The sequence below is a fragment of the Plecotus auritus genome (genome assembly GCF_963455305.1).
Source record: "Plecotus auritus genome assembly, chromosome: 4".
Classification (NCBI taxonomy): domain Eukaryota; kingdom Metazoa; phylum Chordata; class Mammalia; order Chiroptera; family Vespertilionidae; genus Plecotus; species Plecotus auritus.
In genome coordinates, this window is record NC_137775.1 from 165,383,850 (window position 1) to 165,410,961 (window position 27,112).

Sequence of the window (27,112 nt, forward strand, 5' to 3'; positions counted from 1 at the left end):
CAGGAAAGCTGCCTGTAGTTGGTCCTCTAAGACATGCGGAGACAGTTGTGTTTATGTTCCAATAACTTTGATGTCAATTTCAAACTTAGATCTAATTCAATCACCACCGAGCACCAAGAGTTGACAGAAGTTAAATCTAAAGGTCACTAAAGAAGCCAAGCAACCTTTCCTTTTCCAGGAAGCAGGATCAAAACATATAAATTTTATATAAGATGTTCTATATATGTATCTTTCATATATATGAAACCTTACTCACATTTTCCTAACTCTTTGAGCCTGCTCACTTAGGAAGTTGTTTAGAAAGAAGTATTTGATTTTTAAGGGCTGTGGGTAAAATTCTAACTTTCCTCACTTGGAATTGTTTTCCTTATCCTTTGAACTCCCCCTACAATGTGAGTTTCTAGGACACTGGATTATAGCACGATATTGCTTTATTTTCAGATCTATTCTGTACTGATCTCTCCTTCCAGACTGGGGTTGTGGGAGCATGGTTGAGACTTTCTCCACATGCCACACTAACTCCATAATTTATCTTGATGTAGCAGCCACCTGGATGTCCAGGGTGAGCACTGAGACCACCTGCCAAGCTAATCCAGCCCAGCAACTAATTAAGGGTAGACTGAGAACAAAAGTGGAGATACTCTTTCCTAAATGGATACAACTGTCAATGAGCTTGCCAAATACTTCAAGGCAGGAGAAGTCAATTTCGGTTAACAAAGTAAACCCAGGATTTGTTCCTAAAAGCAATTCAGGTTTTAGTCAAATGTTATCTTCCTGATGCATCACTTCTAATTACATTTGCAAAAAAACCACAAAATATAATTAAAACTCACCAGCGAAATTTTGCACCAGTCAATGTAAAATTGAGAACGAAATTTTTTATCACATGTGATTACAGGCTCCATTTCTTGACTGCATCTCAATTGATTCTGTGGGTTTTCCACTTCTCGTAAACAAGAAGAAAACGGGACATCTGCACCAACCATGACATACACGCTGCAAAAATGTGAAACTCTCAGGTTATCCTTTAAGAAAATTGAAAACACTGAAAAAAACAATCTACCCTGAAAGCAGGATTTACCCCTTTGAATTGAGGGATTATCTAGAGTCATCCCAAGGTAGGAACCTGGGTTTTAAAGGCAGTGATTCATGTAGGGGTTTCCTTTCATCCTTTCCTTTATTCAACCCATATTTACTGAGTGCTTTGGTGCACCAGACAATCTTTCAATTCTATTTTAATTTCTTTAAAAGTTTCTTCATTCTGCTTATTTTAATTCAAAATAATTATGTGTCCCTATTCTGATTACTATGTTTGATAGATTACTTACATTTAAAAACTATTCTTAAATAAATTGTTTAGAAAATAATGGAATTGCTAAAATAATAAATAATTATTAGTAATATATCTTCCCTTGAAGCATTTTAATAAGATGGTGAAATAACACCCCTGGAGGTAATGGAGCTTTAGGAAGTATTAGCTGTTTACCCAAGAGTCCAGTCAGACTTTCTACTTCATAGAGCTCTGCTGTTAGATCTCTCATTACATGATCTCTCCAAGTTTTATCTAAGAAGTTAATATAAGACAAAATTATTGTTTGTTAAACACAAACTAGGCAAATGAAATTTAATTTCTTGGTGTGTATCTTGGCAATTAGGGAAAACAATTCTACTTAACTGACCAATAGGTGACCCACAATAAAAGAGATATTAGCATTTAAATAATCTTAGAGCAGCTGAACAAGATAGAAATATCATATAGATCTTTCAAAAGAAAAGAGAAAAATAGGAAATTATTCTAAATTAAATATTAATTCTTTTCCTAGTGACAATATTATAGGAACTTATGAAGTAAACCCAGTAAAATTCAGCTGACTTCCTTGCAGAAATTGACAAACAGATCCTAAAATCCATACAGAAATTCAAGGAACCCTAAATAGCCACCCACATTAGAAAAATCTTGGAAGAAAAAGTTGGAAGACTCACAATTACCAATTTCAAATCAACAATTATCAAGACCATGTGGTACTAGCATAAGGATAGACATGTAGATCAATGGAACAGAATTAAAGTCCAGAAATAAACTCTTACATTTAGTAAACTAAAATTTGTCACAGGTGCCATGACAATTCAATGGGGGAAAGAAGAGTCTTTACAACATATGATGCTGGGACAATTGGATTTCCACATGTCAAAAAATGAAGTCGGACCCCTATCTCACACCATATAAAAAGTAACTCAAAATAGATTAAAGATGTAAATGCAGGAGCTAAAACTATTCAATTCTGAAAAGAAAACAAGCATAAATTGTCATGACCTTGGATTAGGCAATGGTTTCTTAGATATGACACCAACAGTTCCAGCAATAATTGAAAAAATAGATAAACTGGACTTATCAAAATTAAAAACTTTGTGCTTCAAAGGACACACTTCAAGAAAATGAAAAGGAAATCCATGAAATGAGAGAAAAATTTTGCAAATCATAGATCTAATAAGGGAACTTGCACTCCCAATACATAAAGGACTTACAACTCAAATCCAATTTAAAATGGCAAAGAATCTGAATAGAAATTTCCCCAAAGAAAATATACAAATGTCCACTAAGAGCATGAAAAGATGCTCAACATCATTAGCCATTAGCAAAAGAGAAAACAAAACCACAACAAGACACCACTTCACACCCATTCTAATAAAAAAGACAGATAATACGAAGTGCTAGTGAAGATATGAAGAAACTGAACTCTGCTAGTCTGCTGATGGTAATGTAAAACAGTGCAACTGGTTTGGAAAATAGCCTAGCAGTGACTCAAACATTTAAATACAGAGTTCCTATGCGAGCAGCAATTCCACTCCAAAGTGAAACAAAAATATGTGTCTACACAAATTTGTACATGAGTGTTTATAGAGCATTGTTCCTAGTAGTCGAAAACTGAAAACAATACAAATGCTCATCAACTGAATGGATAAAAGACAGAATATTTATACAATAGAATATTAGCTATAAAAATGAATGAAGTGCTGATACATGCTACATCGTGGATAAACCTTAAAAACAGTATGCTAAAAAAAAAAAAAAGTCACAAATTCCATCCATATGAAATGTCCAGAATAGGAAAAATTAGAGACAGCAAGTGAGTAGTGGTTGCCTGGGGCTGGAGGGTGTGATGTTAAGTGACTGCTAAATGGATGTGGGAAGCGGTTGTTGGGATGATGAAAATGTTCTAAAATTGACTCTGGTAATGATTGCACAACTTCGGAAATAAACTAAAATCCATTGAGTAATTTTTTAATTAATTTATTTATTTTCTCTTTATTGATTAAGGTATTACATATGTGTCCTTATCACCCCAGTTATATACTTTAAATAGGTGAATTGTATGATATGTGAATTATATCTCAATAAAGCTTTTATTTTAAAAAATTAAATTGAAGTGCAGCACCAAAATTCAAAGCTATGTCGATGTAAATATGAAATCACACCCTGAGTTGACAACTGTGCCCCAGAGTACAATTACACAAGCTCAATTGGTTGTTCTTATGTGAATTGTACATTTGGACTTAAAATTCTTTTGAAAGAACATTAAACAAAAACCATGATGCCTTTGGGAGGCAAACAGCATATACCATACAGAAACTAAAGATAAAGTTAAAAATTGAGAACCAATGTAGATGTGAGAAACCATTGGTAAAGTATGTAGATGATCAGTGAATCTAAACATAGTTCATAGAAGCATGGAACAGACCGTGATTCTCAGAGGGAAGGCAGGGGTGAGTGGATGGGTGGGAAGAGATCAACCAAAGAACAGGTATACATATATGCATAACCCATGGACACAGATAATAGTATGGTGAAGGCCTGGGGCAGGGGCTGGCCAGAAGGGGTCAATGGGGGAAAAAGGGGGGACATGTAAGACTTTCACAATAAAGATTTAAACACAGTTCATTTGAAACAAATTACTTTTAAGCTTCCTTATTAACTACCTAGCAAAGACCATATTTTTCCTTGATATTGTGAAATATATTTGTACATACAGAACTAAAATGAATACTTCGTAAAACGGCCCTCTTGCTTTAACATGACACTGATTTGCATTTATAATTAATAATTTTTAAATTAATTCACTTCAAGATAATATAAGTGGGCATAAACATATGTTTTTGGTGCTTTAAAAAGTTTATTTTTTTTCTCAAATTAAAAAGCAACACAAAACATTACATAAAACTTGGGATATAAAAACAAAATTAATATTACCAAGATAACTATTTTCATTTTCCAATTTACTATGCAGCATATTTTTCAAATGCATATATTTTAACCTAATTACAATTGTCTCTAATATATAATTTTGTATCTTTTTTCACTTAATGCATCATAAACATTTTCCATATTGTACAGTCTTTGTAATTATAGATGCAAGGCAATATAATTTTTAAGTGTGCATGAGTTATTCAGCAATTATTTCAGAGTTGGACATGTAAGTTGCTTCCAATTTTTTGATGTTATAAATAATATTGCAAAGACTATCTCTGTGCATACTCTTTAATGTTACTATCTTAGAAGAGATGCCTAGAAGTGGAAACATTTTTATGACAGTTGATGCATACTGCCAAATTACTTTCATCTGTACTTGGATGGCCCATAAGCTTCACAAACTTAATATGTTCCCAACTGAGCTCATCATCACCCCACCCCACCTCCACCTGTTCCTCCTTCTCTCTTCTTCGCTCTCAGTGATTGGCATGGCCAGATGCTCAAGCACCATCACCTTTGAGTCCTGTCCTTCTTCCCACATATTCAATCCATCATCAGTCTCTGATATTCACCCTGAAAGAACTCTCACACACGCCTGTCCTCTTTGTTCCTTCCTACTGCCACACTCTAGTTCTAGTCACCATCACTTTTCACAGGGAATGGAGCAACAGTCCCTTAATAGTTCTCCTTGAACCCAGCCTTTTTCACTGTCCTCAGGGAACCTATTTGCAGAATAAATGCATGAATGAAAAGCATCCTACCAGTTTAAAAACACAAGCAGTTGTATATTTGACAGGTGCTAAGAAAGTAAATCTTTAAAATTCTTATCACAAGAAAAAAAGTATGTAGCTATGTGTGGTAATGGATAGTAACTAAACTTATCATGGTGATCATTTTGCTTTATATATACATAAAGTCATTATGTTGTACACCTTAAACTTATACAACATGTAAACTATATCTCAATAAAGCTGGGAAATCAGTTAATAAATAAAATGCAAATAGACTATAAATAATATGCTCAAGAAAAGTAGATATTGGAATTGCCTTGTAGGTAAAAAATAATGTATAGCCCTAACCAGTTTGGCTCAGTGGATAGAGCATCGGCCTGCGGACTCAAGGGTCCTGGGTTCGATTCCGGTCAAGGGCCTGTACCTTGGTTGCGGGTACAACCCCAGTAGGGGGTGTGCAGGAGGCAGCTGATCAATGTTTCTCTCTCATCGATGTTTCTAACTCTCTTCCTCTCCCTTTCTCTCTGTAAAAAAATCAATAAAATATATTTAAAAAATAAATAAATAAAAATAATGTGTATATATATATGTGTGTGTGTGTGTGTGTGTGTATATATTGTTTCTTTTGTAGAACCAGTAAGTTTCAACATGTTGGTTTTAAAAAATAATGTTGCACAAGGCTATGTATAACAATAATTCTATACTATGCATGCTAAAATTACATTTCCATAAGCTCTTGTTTTCCTTTCAGCTGGCTTTTTGATATATAGAAATTAAAATCTTTTATGAGAATGATTTTTACCTTTATGATTTTAGCAATCTATTTCCAAACGTTCATATGTGTGTAAACATATGACATTATCAAGTACAAGGCTCTCAAGCAGTGTTATCAAAACATGGTTCCTCATATCTGATCTCAGGAATCAGTAAACACAAGATAGAACTTGTTCCTTATGAAGGTTTTTCTTCTTCCAATTTGAGCAACTCAATTTCCCTTGAGGTAAAACGCATTTACACAGACAATGTGATGAGAAACGGGTAAAAAAAATGTAAGTTAAAAGTCTGTCTTTTTCAGCAATAGCCAGATAAATGGGTCCAATGATTGTACTTTTTACATAACTGTTCAAGCACTGAATGTATTTTATACTTTATTTTGTGTATATGGGAGATAAAGACAGTTTAGAGTAGAATGTGTCTACATAAATAACACATCACCTGGGCACTCCTGAGCTCTTACATGCACCTCGATTCCTTCCTCTGTCCCCTACCCACTTCTTTGTTCTGTCCATATCTGCAATCAGCCAATCACCATAAAACTAAATAAATGATCTAATGCAGAATAGAAACAAAATAAAGAACACTTCCAGAGTCTAGGCCCACTGCTTGCTCAGTCCTCTCCCTGGAGAAGGAATGGATTCTCAGAAGAGGCAACAGGCACACAGGCCCAGACCTTTCTGGCTTCCTGGGGTCTCCTGTTTGCAGAAAGGAGACACTCGGGTCTGCTCTGCTCTCTCATGCGGTGGGCTTAGCACGCCCACCTGCTAAAACGAAAACTTTACTATCAGCCATTTGCTGCGAAGTCCCTAATGCTTCAGGATAAAATCCACACACCTTTTCCTGGTGCACGAGGCCTTCCGTGGTCCGGGCGTTGCCTCCTTGGTAACTATTCCTTTTGGATCCCGTCCTCCGTTTCCAAATGCACCACGCGTTCTTCTCCCCAAGGCCCAAGCCGTTTCCTCTGCCTAGAATCCCCCTGCCTCGTTTTTTTGAGCAGGCTGATTTGTATCCACATTTTAAACTCGGGTCAGGCTCCCGTTCACCTCCTCCATGGACCCTTTCAGGCATCCGGCTGACATGGGAGGAGCACTCTTCGCTATGACAGACTCAGCTGTAGCACGTACCACACTTCGGTGTCATGTTCTGACTACTGTCTGCACCCTAATGGACTGTGAACATAGACTGTAATTTTTTTTAAATATTGTTTTTGTAGAGAGGGAGAGAGAGAGAGAGAGAGGAAGGGAGAGGGATAGAGGGATAGAAACACTGCCTCCTCCATGCCTCCCATTGGAGATTGAGCCTGCAACCTGGGAATTGAACCAGTAACCACTTGGTTCCTGGGTCAACGCTCAACTGCTGAGCTACACCAGTCGGGACATAGACTGTAATTTTAAAATCACTGTACCCCCAGACTAATACATTATTCCCCCATAAAAAATACTGACTAAATACTAAACTTTGAAAGAAAAGCATGAATGTATGTGTAGAACTTAGAAAACTAGATATTAGATATCTAGTTGCATAGATTTCATTTATTTTTATACTTATAAAAACAGATTCATATGGATCTTCACCTTTTTTATATATATACACTATTTTTAAAAATTCCTATCTGATATCACCATCATTCCTTAAAAGAAAGGATATCAAAGGCACATTATTTGAAAATAATGCACCCAAAGTATCAAAGGTTTGTTATTGAAGAATAAAAGACAATCTTGTAAATCACCAAACATGGGGCCAATTCAGCAGAGCACCAGAGACTGGCCCAGGATCATGACCTTGCATCAGAGCGGTATTTGGCAGCCACTGACTTACATTCTCTTCCTCAAGTGTAACTTCGCTCTGAGGCCTTGGTAGGGCGGAAAGCAAACCATTAATTAAAGGGAGTACTCTGCGAGATTGTCTAGGACAGTGGTCGGCAAACTCATTAGTCAACAGAGCCAAATATCAACAGTACAACGATTGAAATTTCTTTTGAGAGCCAAATTTTTTAAACTTAAACTTCTTCTAACGCCACTTCTTCAAAATAGACTCGCCCAGGCCGTGGTATTTTGTGGAAGAGCCACACTCAAGGGGCCAAAGAGCCGCATGTGGCTCGGGAGCCGCAGTTTGCCGACCACGGGTCTAGGAGAATCAACAGGATTCTCAGTTGCTGATTGGGGCTAGATCCACACGCTTTGGGAACCAGAGGAAATAGTGGTAGGTTGGACAATCTCTTATGAAAAGTGAGTATATTCTTTAATCCTCACACCCCATCATTCCCTTCATAGCCACCATTTACACCACATCACTCACCCCAGGTTGGCAGCTATGCCATGCCTAGAATGAAATATGAACCTGCTCTTCTTTCCACCAGCTTTATCCCAGGCTAAATGCATCCACGGAGTCCTTAGCCTCTGGCTCCGCATCAGGGGCAAAAGTGGCACCAAGACCACACACTGGGAGAGCACAGCTGCCCTGGGGTTACAGGTCTGGCGAGTGAAAGGGAATCTTTCCAGGAGGCTCAGTGCTCCTTTGCAGGAGCTTACTCACTCTGACATAAATCTTTATAATTGTTTTCTGTTAGATTGAGGAGAAGTTTGAAAGCTGTCAGTGAGTTCTGCAGGAATGAAAAATACACATCAAGAAGAGGAGCTGGGATGCTGTGGAATGGGTTCTTGATGATTGACATTTAATGGTGCTTGGGCTCTGCAGGGGCTGGCTGTGAGCTTACTCTGAGGGTCTACCATGTGAGTTTCTCTTCCTCACTGACCATATATAGCAAATATGGAAACATCTGCAATTAGTGGATTATGGCTGCCATGAGAAATAGAAAAATATTTCATGAATGTTTTAAAAAAATATCAGAGACTGAGGCTTATGCTAAGTACACATATTTAGGTACTTAATTAGTACTTCTGAAGTGTATGAGTATATTTTTAAACAAAATTTTAGAAAAGGGATGCATTTTTTTTTTTTTTGCTATCTCTGGCCCTATCTCTTGATCTTTTCACTATTTCATTTTTAAAAGGGACTTGAAGCCCATGTTATTTTCAAAAGGAAGTACAGAGGCAAAAAGTTTATTAAATGAATTGGTAATTATGATATACACCAGTGGTCGGCAAACTCATTAGTCAACAGAGCCAATTATCAACAGTACAACGATTGAAATTTCTTTTGAGAGCCACATTTTTTAAACTTAAACTTCTTCTAACACCACTTCTTCAAAATAGACTCGCCCAGGCCATGGTATTTTGTGGAAGAGCCACACTCAAGGGGCCAAAGAGCCGCATGTGGCTCGCGAGCCGCAGTTTGCCGACCACTGATATACACCATTAAAAAAGGAGGCAAGGCACAAGAGATGAGTCAAGCATTGGATTTATTTCTAAATTTAATGCAATAGGGGTTAAAAAAATTTGTTACCACGACATTAGATAACAACTGAAGAAAATATGCAAAATTATTCCCAGGGACAAGTTTTCTTCTGGAATTATACTCATGGAGGATTTTAATTAATTGGCACTTGTAGAGGGATATTGTAGTAATAGAGTTGGTTTTGGGTATAATTTATAGAAACGGTATTTTGAGACTTTTTGAATACTTTGTAAAGGTTATGGCTTAACATTAAATTAAAACTCGTGGAAAGCATTTCAAGTTGGGAAGGGATCTGAGACAAGGTCCAAATAAATGCCATGGGACTGACTCTCTCAAATGTCTGATAGCACATGCCGCCCTCTGGCAGGTGTTGGGGGTCAGTCAGCTAATGACTGAATTCTCTAACAAGTACTTGAGGGACAAAAATTCCGTTCTTAATTTAGAGTCACATGCTCAGACCCAGGCGTAGACTCAAAGATTCAGATTCCTGGGGGGAATCAGAGGTCGGAACCTAACTGTATTTTTATTAAAGTGCCTACTGACAAGTCTCAGGCTAGACATGGCTGGGAAGCACTGTTTTAGGTCCGAGTTTGGTTTTAGAGAGTTATTTAGTTCAATTTAGTTTAGTTGTTTCCAAAAGTGCCTCAATGGGTGGGGCCTGCACTACTGAGGGGAGAAGGGCTGCTGTGCCCAGAAGAGAGCACCCCTATGGGAACCTCTACCAATGCCTGGCTCTCCTGGTGCGCCCTCCAGCATCTCTGCTCACTGTGTGGACCATCAGCACAGAACACAGGACTTGAACAAATGCTGAAAAGATTCCCCATCTGGAGAAGGCGTTCTGGGGAGATACCTCTGTTCATTTCTCTCCACGGTTCTCTCTTAATTACTCAGAGAACCATGTTGTAACTCTGACGTAAAAATGTGAATTCTAGAATTACGTTTTTACGTCAAAAGCCGCCCAACAAACAAGAGCTAAAGCAACACTTCTAAGTGTGCGTGGCTGGCTTCAGGACACACTGCTGTAACACAGCAGGTACAGTTTCGTTCTGAAATGGGCAAGTTGGATTTGACAGCTCCCTGCTTAGCCCTTACCCCGCTTCTGCCTACTCCCTCATACATTAGTTATGTCTACTTGTGATATTTTCCCTTATTTCCAACCACGTCCTCCTTGTTAGCTGCCCTTAAATTTAATTCTGATTAATCCAGGCATTCTAGATAATTCCAGATATCATCTGTGTAAAAATGTTATCAGGAATATGAATGAAGGAGTTGAAAAGGGAATATGCTACCCAAAATATAACTCATTCCATATCTCATATATTTATAGGATCTGCCTCAACCTACAGATTAAAAATTAAAGATCAAAGTCTAGTTGACACTGACTTTTCAGTTTGCCCAGGTATAAAAGTGTTTCTGAATCTCTACGAGGGGCTGAGTCATACTCTGTAAGGCTAGAAAACAGATAAATCTCTTTCAAAAGCACTGTTTCACTTCACCATCATGACAAACTCGAGGGAGCGTAAACTCCCCATTGGAGCAAATGAGGAGGTTGAGGCACAGAGGAATGCAGCATTTCGCCAACATCACCCAGCTTGCAAATGGCAAAGCCAGGCTTTAGGAATGGGTCTCAAATCCGCTTCAGCCACCAGTCACTGACACATGGTGGAAAGAATGTTAAAGGCAAAGAAATAGTTTCCTAGAATAAAGTTACAGCAGTCTGCATGTCCTTCTGCAGCTGATAACTGGGGCATCAATGTCCTTTGAAATTCCGGGTCCTAAATAATCAGTTTCTCTACAGAAGGTACAAAAGACTTAGCGCTATAATTTATGATTGCTGATCCTGATCTACAATTAGATTTCACAGGACCTGGAACATCAGCTATAAAGAACCATTAATGTAACCTTTTTATCAATACAGAAAATTGCCAGTATTTTCGTATCTTTACAATACCACATCTTATTTTTGAAAAATGCAATAGACCATCTTCCAACTATAATAACTATGATAAGATCACCATATTTAAAAACTCCTATTTAAGGCAACAAGACAAAGGTCTACTTACCCCTCCTTCATATCATTGATAGGGAGCGGAACCCTGCCGCCCCTGTCCAGGGCCGACGTGATGTTTATGGCATTCAGACGCTCCGGCTGCCACACATTTTTCACCGCCCCAAGGAAGTCTCCGAGAACTTCGCTGGCCAGCATTTCTTCTACATTCATATTTTTAATGAAGAACTCTGCTTGATATGGTAATGGGAAATCTAATTTTGGTGGAAAGGGGTATGCATAGCTTTAGTGAAGTGGTCTTTGGAAAGGGAAACAAAAGAACAATTCTAGACTTGTTCATTTCTGTCACAGTCCTGCCTTTGGGAAATGATATTAATCCCAACTTTAAAGGCTTCCTGTATAACAGGGATGTATCTAAAAAATATAACATACATTTGACACAGAATTTTATCTACCATGCATTAAAATTCAAGGGCACAGCAGGGCAATTAATAATTATAGGATTTGGTAAAAAAGAATGAAAAAAAGGCCAAATCAGCCTCCAACTTGCCAACGACCTGCTGGCCTCCTTCCTTGCCTCACCCAGGCAGAAGGGGCACTTCCGGAATGCAACACGGGTAGGGATAATATTTTGTATTAATAGTGTTTTGAAATTAACAGATCTTTTTCAAATATATCATTTCATTTAATCATTACAACCCTAAGTAGTGCTATTCCCATTTGAACAGAGGAAGAAGTTGAGGTACAGAGCAACATTTTTTCCAAATAGAGAGAACATCATGAAATATCAGTACTTGCTTGTGGCTTGTTGGTATATGATTTGAAATAACACATTTTTAATGTGCAGTATAGTCATGCATTGCTTAACAACAGGAATACCTTCTGAGAAATGCGTTGTGCAAACATCCCAGAGTGCACTTACACAACCCTGGGTGGTACAGCCTGCTGCTACACATCTAGGCTGAATAGCATAGCCCATGGCTCCTAGACTACAAGCTTGTATAGCAAGTCACTGCACTAGACACTGTAGACAATTATAACACAATGGAAAGTATTTGTGTGTCAAAACATACAGTAAAAATATAGTATACTGTACCTGAAACTAGTATAAAATAAGATTGAATGTAAAGCAAAATTGAAAAACAAAATAAAAAAAAATATGGTACAAAAGATAAAAATTGTGGTACCTGCATAGGGCCCTTACCATGAACGGACCTCACAGGACTGGAAGTTGCTCTGGGTGGGTCAGTGAGTGAGTGGTGAGCGAATGTGAAGGCCTAGGGCATTACTATCCCCCACTGTAGTCTTTATACAACTGTACACTTAGGCTACACTCAATTTATTTAAAACAAGAGCTTAGCATTGTGCTACGTCACAATGGCTACAGTATCACCAGGTGATAAGAGTTTTTCAGCTCCATTATAATCTTATGGGGCCATGTCCTCTCTGCAGTCCAAAATGTGGTTATGTGATGCATGACTGTATTTTGGAGCATGCTAAAATATTACTTTCTACTAAAATAAATATTGATTATATTTTCAATAAAAATTCTGAAATTATAACAATATTACTATTTTGATCACTCCATAATTACATATTCTAGAAAAATTATACTTTAAAGTTCTCATTAAATTCCTTATCTCTACAGATTTAGCTTTCCTCGTCCCTAACATCTCATCAATATTTCTCTCCAAAGACTTCAAAATTAATATTTTAAAACAATTGAATGTCCAATTCATACTCTCAGTAAAGGGTAAATATAATTTATTTCATTTTCTCAAATTTATCTTAAATTATAAATCATCATCCCCCTTCGTCTAATTGTTATGTTAAGATAAAAAATGGCTTTCTTTTTGTTTAATAATATTTCTGTAATAATAAAAGCTCCTTTTTTTAAATACTTACAAACTAATGGATTGAGGTGAATTGTCACATTTATTACTCACAACCAGAGGGTGAGTAGGTCTTTGTGTTGTTCTCCATTCCTTCAGAAGGGGAATCTGATCCTTGAGGCCCAGAAATTTACCATCATTTGAATTTATATGACTTTTATCTAAGCTAAGGGAAACTGTACACAAAGTGCTCCTCTTTAGCAATTACTATAATAATATAAACTTTAGCAATTACTATAATAATATGAACAGGTTGGTTATCTGAATTCTTCCCTTAAAAAGAAAAGAAAAAATGTTTCTGGACTATACACAGAATAATTTATACTGTGTATACACCCTCTGACTTATTTCATTAAAACTCATATCTATAAAGTTTTCCACTCTTACTTAATAATAAAATAAAAACTACACAATAAACAACTGAAATCGTGATGACCTCATTTCTTATGAAGCTGCTTGAATATGAAAGGGTATGTAATGCCTGTGGTGATGTCAGGGTAGGCATTCTGGTTTTAAAGTTTTCAAGAGAGTTTTCTAGAGTGTGGCATCTCTTCCTAAAGACTGAGTTTTTCAAGGCCCTAATCACAGAAGACTCTTTACTCATTTCCGACACTGTCATTTATTCTGCTTATGGTTTTATTAGATTTGCTTGATGTACAGACCATCTGCAATCTTCTAAAATGTGATATATATATATATATATATATATATATATATATCCTCTTTTATGTAGATAAGTTTCCTGTTTTATATAGAAACATTTCCTGTTTCTTACAGATAAACAGTAGCTTAATCATACTACATTTTTCCCCATACCAAGAAACGCTTGTGCAGAAATATGTCATGAAGAACAGTTTCTTGGCAATAAATGACATTTATAAATAATGCCAAATAACGTTTTTGAGTATGTGAGAAGTCTATCCGCTATTAGTTTCATTCAGTGTTTTTACATCCACTGTTCAAAACTTGTTTCTTAGGATCCATGTTACTTTTTGGAGAACTGTTTCTTGGCTTTTCCTAATCCATGTGACCCCACTTCGTCGTTCCTTTATGAGACCGGCGGCCGCCACGCCCCTCAGAGGCTCCGGGCTGTGCAGCTGCCTGATGTCTACCCGGCCAAGCGTGGCTGCCAGGACTCCCAGAGATGAGTCACTCAAGCTTTCTAACTTTGGGGAAATCCCAGGCCTGCTATATTTGGACATCAGAGAGGCCAAGGGAGCAGTAGGCCAACAGATTGGTGGCAAGCCTCTGAGGTACTGAACCCAATTTAGAGAATCACTCTGTGTACTCTCCTTGAGCTCCAGGCTGTGTGCGTCTACAGGACTAATTTCCCATTAGGCCTCTCCAAGCAGGAGACAGCTGGGCAAGGAGTCAGACTAAGTGTGATTATCCTGATAGGCAACTCTTATTTCTTTTCCCAACTTTATCTGGAAGAAATGGCATGTGTGGAGGTCAGGCTCAAATGTGCACATCCTAGAGCCCATATAGATTCCATCTATACCAGCATGCCGCTTGGTTCCCTGGTTTTCATATAGTTTGGGGCCCCAGAACTCTCTGTAAAAAGCAGTAGAGCCACTCTGTCGGAAATAAAACCCAAAACCCCTCTACTCTTCCTCCCTCATCAACACACTTCAAAACGCCTATTTTTAGGTAAATAGCCCCTAAAGCCACCTTTTAATTCTACAGTTGTGTAGCAGTTTTCCACTAGGGTCTGCTTGGGCATGGGTCCCCACACATCAATGACACCTATTGGGATGCCTGTGGACTCTGTATCCACAGGACTGAGACGAGACCTGAGAAAGAAGAGGTTCAAACTACAGGCTAATAGGGACTCCTATATCTGACAAAGGGCTTTGAGCCTCTCTGAGAGCGTAATGGTGAGGTGAGTGGCCCAAGCCCGTGTAACGTAACTATATAACTGTACTGTTGAAGTCCTTGGGAAAATGAAACTTTGCAATTTTTCTGCTCATTAAGGGCATTCTAATTCTACAGGGACCGATTAGACTGGATGCCAGCATCCAAATACAACTGGAGTCAAGTACAAGCCTCGCTGATCCCAATGTCAATACCTACCAAAGCCCTTGGGAAGTGAAAAAGTGGACAGGGAATTTTCTGTCTAAGCCTACAGAACCGGCATTGGGACTTGTTTTGCATAGATGAAGGTCATTCAAAATTTTAAACTAGCAGATTTGTTGTCTGCAACTGATATTGCTAAAACCCCTGGGGAAAAAATCATGTAAAGGGGTTCAAAGTCTTCAAGCAATTTCCTCAACTTTGGATCGCATTATCAAATCTACAGAAATTGTTTTCTTTTATATAGTATAAAAGCAACTTTTAAACTAGCCTTTGCCAAATTATCACACAATCCAAATTAGTAGGTTCTGATACAGTTTTTTGTGTTTGCTCGTTTGTTTTTAATTATACTGGTAAATAGACGAATTCCCCTATCCAGGGTGCACACTGTTTCCCTGCTTTCAGGAGGGAAAATGCCATGTCCATTCTCCTCCTGTTACCCTCATTCATAAATGATATCTGGTACAGAGAGGAGTCTCCCATGACATATACATTTTAACCACCAAGTTTTTCGTGGTATGTACTTTTCCCAGTCAAGTGCCAAATTAGGGTCAGAATATTTGGAAGTGTAATTCTTGGAGTATTCCCCGGGTCTTTCCAAATCCTTGGGAATCACTTACAATTTGAGCATATGTAACTCTAAATTGCTGATAGGCTCTGGCAATTACTGATGCATGATTAGCTATTAGGAAGGAGTGTGTGACCCAAATTACAGTTTACTTCTGTCCATCAATAACTCCTTATCTTCACAAAAAAACCTGTAAGTTTTAAAGTAAAATAATAAAATTAGCTAATAATTACTGATGGTGCACTCTGTGCTCAGTGCTGTGTGAAGCACATTTCATGCCTAATTCATGGAATCTGTATCCCAGACTGAAAAGAGCAATTTTATTCTTAGTTTTATTTCATAGATGAGGAAACTGAGGCCTGAAGAAATAAGTGGCATCCTAACACATCATGATATTTATAACAAATTAAATATTGCTTTGTTTTCTTTTCTACATTTTACTATTTCCTTAGTTATTTTAGGTACCCGGTACTTTAAAATCCTTAACTATATTTTACACAGACATAAGACATAATAAAATATTTCTTATAACAAGGAAGCGATCAGCAACATATTTTTTCATACCTACCTTCTGCTGACATTATATTAATTATCAGATTATGCCTTGCAGTCTCAAAGGTACGCCTATTGTAGGCAGTTATCTATCAGAAAATGAAAATCATATTAAAAAAGTGAAATGTTATTTGGAAAATAAAATTCATTAAGGACATAATGAAAACATATTGCCCTTCTTTCCATTTTCATGATGTGTTTATACACTAAAAAATATTCCTCCTCTGTGCAATAAGAACTCAGAGCTTTTAGCAATATTATGGGAAGAGAAATCATTAGTCAGGTCTATTTAACATGCTGAAACAAGTTAAAATCAGAGAGTCTCTTTCACGGAAGACAGTTAAGTGCTCATCACAGTCCAGAGGTACCATTAGTACATGGATTAACCATCATGAATTACTTACCAGTGCCATTGTAAAATTTCAAAAACACCGAACCAACTTTCATTTTTGTATTTTTAAATTAAACTTAAGGATTTGTACTGGAAAGGACACATTAAAACAAGCACAACTCTGTGTTGTTTGCACACCAACCAGTCAAAAAAAAAACGTCATGAATAACCCTTGGGAAATCGTATCTCCACTTACGATGGGAGTAAAGCAGTAAGGGTCATGGTCTATAAAGCTTATGGCACATGCTCAAAAACACAGATCAATCCCTTTGTACAGTCAAATATTAGTAAACATTTGCAGAGCCAATGACCTCACATCAAAGTCAACTCAGAAACAGCCACTGCAAACAACAAAAAAAGCGAAGGCCAAAACCAGGATAATACTTCAAAAACCAAGGAATAATTAACTTTATGACAGATAGGAAATCATTCAGACAGGTCTGCAGTACCTCAAAAACCCCAAAAACTAATAGATTGTGCAAAGTCTTAGCATCCCGGCACCAGCCTCCTGGCAGTGATTACAGCTGTGGTTGACACTGAGAATAAAAAGTAGAACAGACTGACTCATAAAAGAAATATCTTGCTCATTTAAAAATGAATACCAAAGAACTTATATGCATATATGCATAACCCATGGACAGAGACAATTGTGCAGTGAAAGCCTGGAGAGGGGGTGGGAGTGGGATGGAGAGGGTCAATGGGGAGAAAAAAGGGGACATTTGTAATACTTTCAACAATAAAGATAAATTTTAAAAAATTAAAAAAATATTTAAAATTTTCATAGCATCATAAAGCTTTAAATAAAATAAATTACACTCAGAAATATTTATGAATACAGTAAAAATCAAAATTTTGGAGTAATTCCAAACCTTTAATAACATTTAAAAGTATATATTTTGAAAAGCAGACTATTACACAAAGTTAAAAGAACTCTCCCCACAATCTGTCTGATTTCTGTTGGATTAAATGACTTCCTAACTATAGTTTTTGGACACATGATTAATTAGATTAACGATGAAATAAAGCCTAGTCATTAAAATAAACTAGGAACTCTGTTCAAAAAGAAGCAAATGAAAAAATGTAATAAAGATTTCATTTGGGAATTTTCATGCTTTTAAAAGTTCACCCTGCAAAAAACTTAAACATATTCTCACTGAGAACAAAAGCATCACTCTTCTACTATTTGTTATAATATCTCAAAGCTAAAGCTCAGAAAGAAATATTAGACATTTGCAAATGAGTGGCAATATTTTTATGGGTAGCCTTTCCATAATTATCACAAATCTCAATATTGTAAATTTCATGAATTCTAATGTTATTGCTTTTTAAAAACACCGAAAATCACAGCTACTATAGGGAGTGAAAAACATTTCATGAATTAGGAAGAATAATTTTATTATCTGAATTTATATTTAATGTTTAATTTTAACAGTTATAACAGAATACAGTCCTCCTACCACTTCTAATAAGATATATTAATACTGTAATGTCCTCAATAAAATTTTACTGAGGTATATGTGTGTGCACGCTTTTGTGGGTTATTTTTTTTTTTGGTGCATGCTTTTTTGCTTCCCTATGTTTAGAAGAGTGGCTCATCTAATTTAGATGCTTAATAAATATCTACAGAATAAATTAAGCAGATTTATATGATTAAATATTAGTTTAAGATATGTAAAATTTTTTGACTATATTAATAGAATATTTTAAAACTGTAAATATGTTACTATATATGGATACAGAAATGAGTTTTTTTACTACTTGTGCTAGATGAAAGATATGCTATATTTTCATCATTATATTTCTGGCATATTATTTGAAACATATTGATAACGTTATTTCTTAGTTATAAGGTATAAGAACATAATGAACCCCTGTGAATCCTCACACAACACATGCATTTCTCTATCTTAGCCCCTCTCTCCAACCAGAAATACCATTTTGAATTTTGTATTTATCATCCCCTTCATTTTAAATATAGCTTCATTATAAATGCATGTATGCTTAAAATATTTAATGTGCTTCTTTTTTGAACTTTATAAAAATGGTAAACTGTATGTAGTCTCCTGAGACTGGTGTTTTCTTATTCAACATTATATTTAAAACATTTATCCATGAGACTGGGCAAGATTAAGTTTAGTGTTGCTGTAAACATTAACTGTGTGACTAATTACTCCATAATTTAGTTATCTATTATGATACTGATGAACTTTTGGGTCACCATTGCTTTGTGGGATATATGTATCTCCTTCCTGTTTGTGTGCTGTCTTTTTTTACAAGTTTAATATAGCAAAAATTTATCAATCTTTTCTCTTAAATAAAAATGGTTAGTTATTATTTAAGAACTCCTTTCCTACCCCGAACTCAGAAAGTTCTTCTACACTGTCATATAATAGCTTAAAATTATGCTTTACACATTTAAATCCTCAACCTAGACTTGAGTTTTATATTTCCTGTGAAGGATCTAATTTTATGTTTGCCACATGGCTAACCAATTGTCTGAGTACCATTCAATAAATAGACATCCTTTTCCCAATGTTCTTCAGATATATACCATTGTTCCATATGAGACAGATCTGATTGTTAATGCCTTGAATGTGATGCACTGTTTTTCTGCCTAAGATAGCCTTCCTTATATTCTGTGAAGTGAATTCCTATTTACCCTCTTACAACTCTTCATCAAACAGCACCTTTTTATTATAACAGTTATGTTGTGTTGGCTAAGAATGTGTTTCCACTTCAGTGCTCCAACTCCTGGACTCACCTGTTATTCATCCTTCTGTCACCAGCATCTATCGTAATGCTCAGTACATGGTAGAAGTTCATAAAATGTCTGCATAATGATTGCATTTCAGTGAACATGGAATTTGAAATTAAAATAAGGAGCAGATAAGTTTGCACTTACTTTCTTAAATATAATTCATATTAAAGTAATCTATTTTAAATGTCTTAATTTTTTCCACTAATTTGGACTGCCCCCTTTTTATATAAAAGCTGAAAGAAAAAAACTGTGAAATGACACACACCAATGGAACAGGATTAAGAACCCCCAAACCACATGTGTATGGGCAAGTAATTTTTGACAAAAGAGTCAAAAACATACCATGAAGAAAATAAAGCCTTTTCAATAAATGGTCCTAAAAAAATTGGAAAGCCAGATGCAGAAGAATGAAACTGGACTATAATTTGTCACCATGTACAAAAATTATTTGAAATGGATCAAAAACCTAAATATAAGATCTGAAACAGTAAATTACACTGAAGAAACATAGGTACTAAACTTATGGACCTTGGTCTTAGAGAAGATTTTATTAATTTGACCCCAAAGATAAGGGAAGTAAAAGCAAAAATAAATGAATGGGACTATATCAAACTAAAACGCTTGTGCACAGCAAAAGAAACCACCAACAAAACAAAAAGGCAACCAACCTAATGGGAGAAGATACCTGTAAACAACAGCTCTGACAAGGGATTAATAACCAAAATATATAACAAACTCATACAATTCAACACCAAACACTCCCACTTAAAAATGAGCAGAGGACCTGGACAGACACTTCTCCCAAAAAGATATACAAATGGCCAACGGATATATGAAAAGATGTTCAGCTTCACTAGCTATTAGGGAAATGCAAATCAAAACTATAATGAGATAACCACCTCACACCTGTTAGAATGGCTATCAACAGACAAGTAATAATAAGTGTTGAAGAGGTTGAGAAGAAAAAGGAACCCTCATTCACTGCTGGTGGGAATGTAAACTGGTATAGTTACTATGGAAAATAGTATGGAGGTTCCTAAAAAAAATTAAAAAGAGAGTTATCATATGACCAAGCAATCCCTCTTTTCTGCTCCCACCCCAACAATTTGAAAACATTTATTCAAAAAGATATATGCACCCCTTTGATCAATGCAGCATTTATTCACCATGGCCAAGACATGGAAATAACCAAAATGTCCTTCGATAGATGATTGAATAAAGAAGATGTAGTACATTTATACTAGTATAATGGAATACTACTGAGTCATAAGAAAAGATGAAATACTGCCATTTGCAACATCATGGATGGACCTTGAAAATGTTATGCTAAGCAAAATAAGTCAGTCAAAAAAAGCCAAGAACCATATATTTCACTCACATGTGTGGATATAAAACTGAAACTCATAGACACAGGCAACAGTATGGTGGTTACCAGAGGGAAGGGATGTTGGGGAGTGGTAAAGGGGGCCAAATATATGGTGGGTACACAATGCAATATACTGATCCTGTATCACAGAAATGTATACTTGAAACCAATCTAATCTTATTAACCAATGTCACCACAATAAATTTAATTTAAAAGACTTTGCAAATTCACAGAAAGGAATGGTACATTTCCAAATGCTATCTACATTGTTTCCATGCATAAAATGCTGAAAACCATTGCCATGTCATTTTAATTCCAAAATTTGAAACTCAAATTACCAAAAAAAAAAAAAATACAATTTTGTTCATTCTAAGAAATTACCTCAATGATTGTTGGTTTCCCCACATTTTCAGCTGTTGGAGACCCATACAGGACTCCATCACTATACGGTGTCCTTTGGATATATCGAAGCCATCCAGGTCGGTCTGGATAACCCATTAAATTTGTGTTAAATGTTATGGGATCATTACTAATCTCGCCTAGATAAGAAACACAGAATTAAAATACAAGTCAGTTATTTTCACACATGTTGCTTTGGTAGTTTCAATCAAAATATTTCTGTCTTAAAAATTTTTTTTTACATTTGTAGCAAACTAAATACACACACACAAAGCCAAATCCATCTGGGAATTCAGATTAGGGCCTCATGTAAAGAAAAAATCCTTTTGGTTGTTCAGTTTGTCTAGAAATCTAATGTAACAAAGAAAGCAGATTCATACAACTTGAGAGGAATTTTTCTTTTTTCTTTTTTTGGTCACCTAGGAGTGGGAAAGTTTTACCAATTAGACAACTGTCTTTCAGAAAAATCTCCCAATCATGTTGAGGTGTTCATTTTCTTATGAAGCCTTCCTTTCATGAAACTCTGGACACTATCAAACTAATCTTAAGGAATATCTGAAAATTTAAAAAATATCATTAAAACAAAAATGATAAAATTTTAAAACAATGGAGGATGAGTTGAAAAGAAGTGTTACAAATCCAAAAGAATTGTAATAATGACAACATTTATTAATGATAAATAATGATAATGGCATCATTTATTAGCATGTACCTGGCCCTGGTACTGTGCCTAGATTTTACAGGCACTACAGTATTTCATCTGATTTTGAAACATACCTATAAAAGTAGTACTATCATTAGCTCTTATCTTGTTGATGAAACATATAATTTTCCATGTTACGTAACTTCTCTGTGGTCATGTTATGTGGTAAAACTAGAATTTAATCTTGGCTGACTCCAGAAACTATGCTTTTAACTACACGTTTTCTTCTCAAATATTAGAGTTTGCTCAAAAGGTTTAGCTAAATAGTTTTGCAAACATAGAATACCACATTAAAAAATTTTTTAAATAACTGAAAAAAAGACTACTTTTTATTTTAGAATGCTGTTGATAACATGGTGAACTGTATTTTATGAGTGTTTTCAGGTATGCTTTTCATCATATAATCTACAAAAGTAATATTTACATTAATTGTAATGCCCTAATTTTTAGGAAATTCATTTTTATGTTACTTACAAATTATAATAATTTATTTTTTCTTGCCAATCTTTCTATGTCTTCATTGATTTCATAGCATTTGTCACACAAATGTAAGCCAATAGTGAATTAAATAAGACTTTGCAATTGGTATTACTTTAAGGGAAAAATTAATCTTCATTATATTATTATGAGGTTATATAAAATTATTTCATATTATAAAAGCTTTTTGAGAACTTTCTTAATACCATATTTCATGCTCTTCTATAACATATGTATAGGTTTCTAAAAATCAATGTACTATGTAAGATTCAAAGTTTTAATATGAAAGTCATAATTATATAACTATAATTATTTCTATGAAAATATAGGTACATCATTTGTCAGAAGCACAAAGCTCAAGACTGGGAAGCCAAAAATATGTTTTCTTCAAAATCAAAAATGAATTATTTCCTTCTGCAATTAAATTTATAATCTTATGATGGAAAATAGCCTACAATGACCAATTTATCATGCACCCAAACCATTTCAAATGTTAACAATGTTTTATCGTATGTCACCTAGATTATACACATTGAACAAAAAGAAAAATTTAGTAAATCAATCACTTTTTCCCCCCCATCGAGGACATACCAGGTTTGGGGTAAGGTGGAAATTCTCCCTTAAAAGACTCTCTTTCCAAAACATGAACAAAGAGGACGCCAGCAGATGGGTACACATCGCGATCAGAGTGCACCTTTGAGAAGATGGTGTACACTGAAAACGGAGAGGGAAGAAAGGAGATTGACAAATAATGAGACCTGCTCTTGACAATTCACTTACCCTGCAAGGAAGGGAAAACTGAAGCAACATGCAACATATTGTTAAGAAGTTTGTTTTAAAGGGAAGTAATTTTAGAACAAAACATCAAACAACTCTTCCAACTTGGCATGTTTAGAGACTTAAAATACCGTGTAAACAAAATTAGGCACATTTTAATGTTTTAGATTGTTATTAAATAATGAAAACATTCATAACATCTTTTTGGTGACTTCATTGAAATTATTACCAGCAAAATGCATCATAAGAACTGACCAACTACATAATGGCTACGGTGTTTTTTTTTTCCAAAGCAAAACATAAAGTGTAACTTTTAAATGGTCAGAATCTATGCTGTATTAATTATTTGCTAGACAAAGCACATCAGAGTATATAATGCCATCGATCTATGTAAGGCAACTTCCATATATACTGATTTAAAAATGCATTGATACTTTTTCTATGAGTGTTATTTCTCATATCTCTCCTAGAAATGATTTATTCCATTTACCTGATCTTGACATTTAATAACTCACACAATATAAACCTACATCCTAAATAAGCGATATCAATTACATAATAAAATTCAGTGCAAATAATTGCTTTAAGTGAAATGGGGTAGATTTCATGATTCACTGGTTACTTAAGATATATGATGGGAGTACATTAAAATGGCCAAATTGGTTTGATTAGTTTTCCACCTATTGTTTTTCCTCTGATATCAGCATCCCCACCAACACATTACTGCCATTACCCTTGTCACCTCTACAATCTCTTCTGGTTTTCTATCTTCCTGCCTGGCTAGTGGCTGCAATTTTTAAACAGATAAACTCTATCAGGCCAGTTCTTTCTCTTACTCACTGATGGATTTGTAAATGGAGTAATTAACCTTAAGAACCCCAATGCTGCTTACTTCAGGCTCACAACTAACTAAAAGCCCTGGATAGCGAGATCGCTGACAGTAAATTTTTCAGCATAAAAATAGGAACTCCCACAAAAATGTTTCCTTATCTGTGAAAACTTGTCCCGGCAGTTCTGTGGATGGCTGCCAAAAATGTAAAACTACACTAAAATATTTGGCTTGTAGCTTCACGTAGATCCATAGCTTTACTGCTAAAGACACAACTTCAAAGGCCATGTGGCAGAGGGAAGGAAGCTGCAGGTTGGGTTCAAACGAGGTCTGCGGGGACACTCGTCCCTTCCTGCCTTGCTTTGTGCGAGTATTCATAAGTAGTCTTCCCGTGGCCTTCAGAATGCCCAACTTCTCCCCAAGAACAATGTACTCACCAGTGGAAATGGTCCCATTCTCAAAAACGTTAGTATAAGAATCACAGAACTGCGAGGATAAGAATTTGAGGTTTTTCAGCAGCTGAATTCCACAATACCCCCTGGAATACAAGGTGCCATGGAGAATGCAGCGATGAAGGAGACCCACCCAGTCCCTGCCTTCCATGAGTTCACCACCTGGTTCGGGAGACCAATGCCCACCTAACTCGGTATGATCTCAGAGGAGTACGCTGCTCTGGCAATACCTGGGAGCATGAGGAGCAGCAACGGAGGCTAAAAAGAATTGGAAAGGATTTCTGGGAAATGTAGAATTCAATATAGCTTTTAAAGTACTAGCAAGATTCCAAAACTCAGAGATGGGGAATTCGGGCATTGCAGCATCGAACACACATACACGATACAATTGTGGGTTTCCGTGGGGTTCTTTTAAGGAAGGGAATTAAACCAGGGATGCTAGATCTTGGTGTATATTTAAGGTAGGGGGAGAAAAACTGGGAGACAGTCAAATTATGGAGAGTTGTGAACTACTGCTGAGCAGTTATTTCACTCTATATGTAAAAAGGCGTTTATATCCAAAGCACAGAAATATTTTGAATAATCTAAAGGAATCTCTTCGGAACTTATCTAATTTATTCTTTCTAGAGATTAAAAACACCTTGAAGTTCAGCTCTGAATTTTATTTACCTTCATTATTTTCTCGGCACCTAGAAGGTGTCTGGCATATTTGAATCACGTTACCAATGCCTAGTGAACGGATGAATATATTCTAATACAAAACACTGTAGAGGTACACACAGGTCTCATGTTTATGGATTAAATATATATAATATTCCATTTACATTTCAATTGTGTAGCAAATTCTCATGGGTGTGTAGCAGTTTATATGTTACCCTCCTCCATTTACATTACTAATTACTAACAGTTTCCCGTAGTTTTGGCTGTCATATGGTGGCAAAAGCAAGCTTACAAGCAAAAGGGAAGGTCCTTCAGTAATCTTGAAATGACTTTATTTTCTATATAGCTCTTGGCAGGTCCTGAAGTGGAACCATGAAAGGGTACCTGCTACTGCATAACGCCTCGGTTCAAGGACAATATAGACCATCCACCTCAGTCTGTTTCCGTGACAGGCATTTCTGCAGCCTGCAGGGCCAGGCTACCATCGAGCAGGGGCCTCCTGGGCGTCAAGATGACACGCGCTTTTCTTTATTCACGTGTGCTCTAATGCCTTTCTGCAATCTGCTCAACTGCTTGCTGGTCAGTTACCTTGGCAACTCCACAGTAAAGCCTCTTCACTTTAAATATATAGTCTGCCGTTTACTTTGAGAAAAACATATACAGATGTGTGACACTTTCATCATTCAGAAATGGAAAATGATTAAGCCAGTGTGTTTTGTTTGTGAAAGTAATACTTCCTTTCTGCAGCAACAGTTGAAATGATGAGCGCCCTCACAACATTTTAGAGAGGTACCCCGTCCCTACCCTTTCTGGTTTGTTAACTTGAAAAACACATAGCTCTTCAACAGAGGCTATTTGGGCAGCAGTTACACCTCACTTCCTTTTGAAAACAACAGGTGACAGAGAATTCGAAGTTACGGGCTCTTATTCTAAACACGAACGCCATAGGGTCTGCGCCAACACCCACCAAAGCTGTTATTAACTGCTGCACTCTCCTATGTCTCGGCACTACTCACAAACAGTAAGCTTGAAGCACGTTGTTTTCCTTAAAAGCTAGTCTTGGAAATCAAATGTGAACACTCCAAGAATCCACAGACGAAAATAAAACAGTCTCTGGAATAGATGTGTACAGTACCATGTTAATCAAGCTGAGGTCGCAGGTCGCGGACGCTTTGTGTAGCACGTGGCTTTGCAACAGGCTCCAGCCGCAAATCCATTACCTTTGCAAACACATGCCACTGGATACAAATGAAACTGGAAACCACTGTGTGGCTCAAGCCATGCAAATCCATCACCATTAATGGGAAAAACAATTAAACCAAAAGTCCAGCTCACAGGGGGTCCAAAACATCATCTTCAAACGACAAGAGTAGCTAGATTTGCCAAGATTAAAAACGGAACATGAAAGTCATAAATAACAGATTTTTTTCAAAGGGAAAATTATATATCTGGGTTGAGAAGAGCAAAAGGGTATTCGGGCATGGCCAGAGTAATTGTTTCACCCTCCCTAAATGTAGCTCCAATGTCCCTTGTTACCATGCCAGCAACATCTTTTCACAAAACTGTTTTCATCGTATTCATCCTAAGGTGTAGAAATTGTGGACCATATCAGCAATATATATTATATTACAACAGAGAGCCAAGAACCAAATAACAGACGATAATGGCAATAGCAATAAACTGGGACCTCATTCTAGCTAAATAGCAGCCTGTCTTCTTTTATTAGTCCATTTGACATTTTCTCCCTATGGGAGCAACATCCTAATGAAAATATGAAAGTGTGCTTATTTACAATAACTTAAAAGCAAAAGCAAATTTGGATGTATTTAGTACACATCAACTTTTGAAGGGATTATGGTAGTTCGTTGCTAAGGAATCTATATAGCACGTAACTTCACAATTATTACATGATTATTTTTAATGGCATACAGGCACGTACAGAGTCCCTCCTCTACGAAGTCCATAGAACACTTACCTTTTTTTCTGTATCACCAAGAACAAGTACACGGCTATAAAGATAAACTAGCTGGTGAGTATAAGACCCAACAAGCCCCAGTTAAATTTAAATCTTAAAGCCATCTCTCCTCTGAAAT

At 36.3% G+C, this 27,112-nt stretch overlaps 1 protein-coding gene across 16 annotated transcripts in view; it reads right to left on the reverse strand.

Moving 5' to 3' along the window:
• The window catches only part of SGCE (sarcoglycan epsilon), a 205,178-nt gene that overhangs the window by 156,113 nt on the left and 21,953 nt on the right, over nt 1-27,112 (reverse strand). For all 16 annotated transcript variants that reach the window (XM_080666761.1, XM_080666767.1, XM_080666760.1 and 13 more), the window contains 5 exons: nt 22,893-23,015; nt 21,104-21,261; nt 16,224-16,296; nt 11,178-11,376; nt 834-996 (listed from right to left, as the gene is read on the reverse strand). In XM_080666761.1, the coding sequence (XP_080522887.1) occupies nt 834-996; nt 11,178-11,376; nt 16,224-16,296; nt 21,104-21,261; nt 22,893-23,015 (716 nt within the window). The remainder of the gene's footprint in view (nt 1-833; nt 997-11,177; nt 11,377-16,223; nt 16,297-21,103; nt 21,262-22,892; nt 23,016-27,112) is intronic.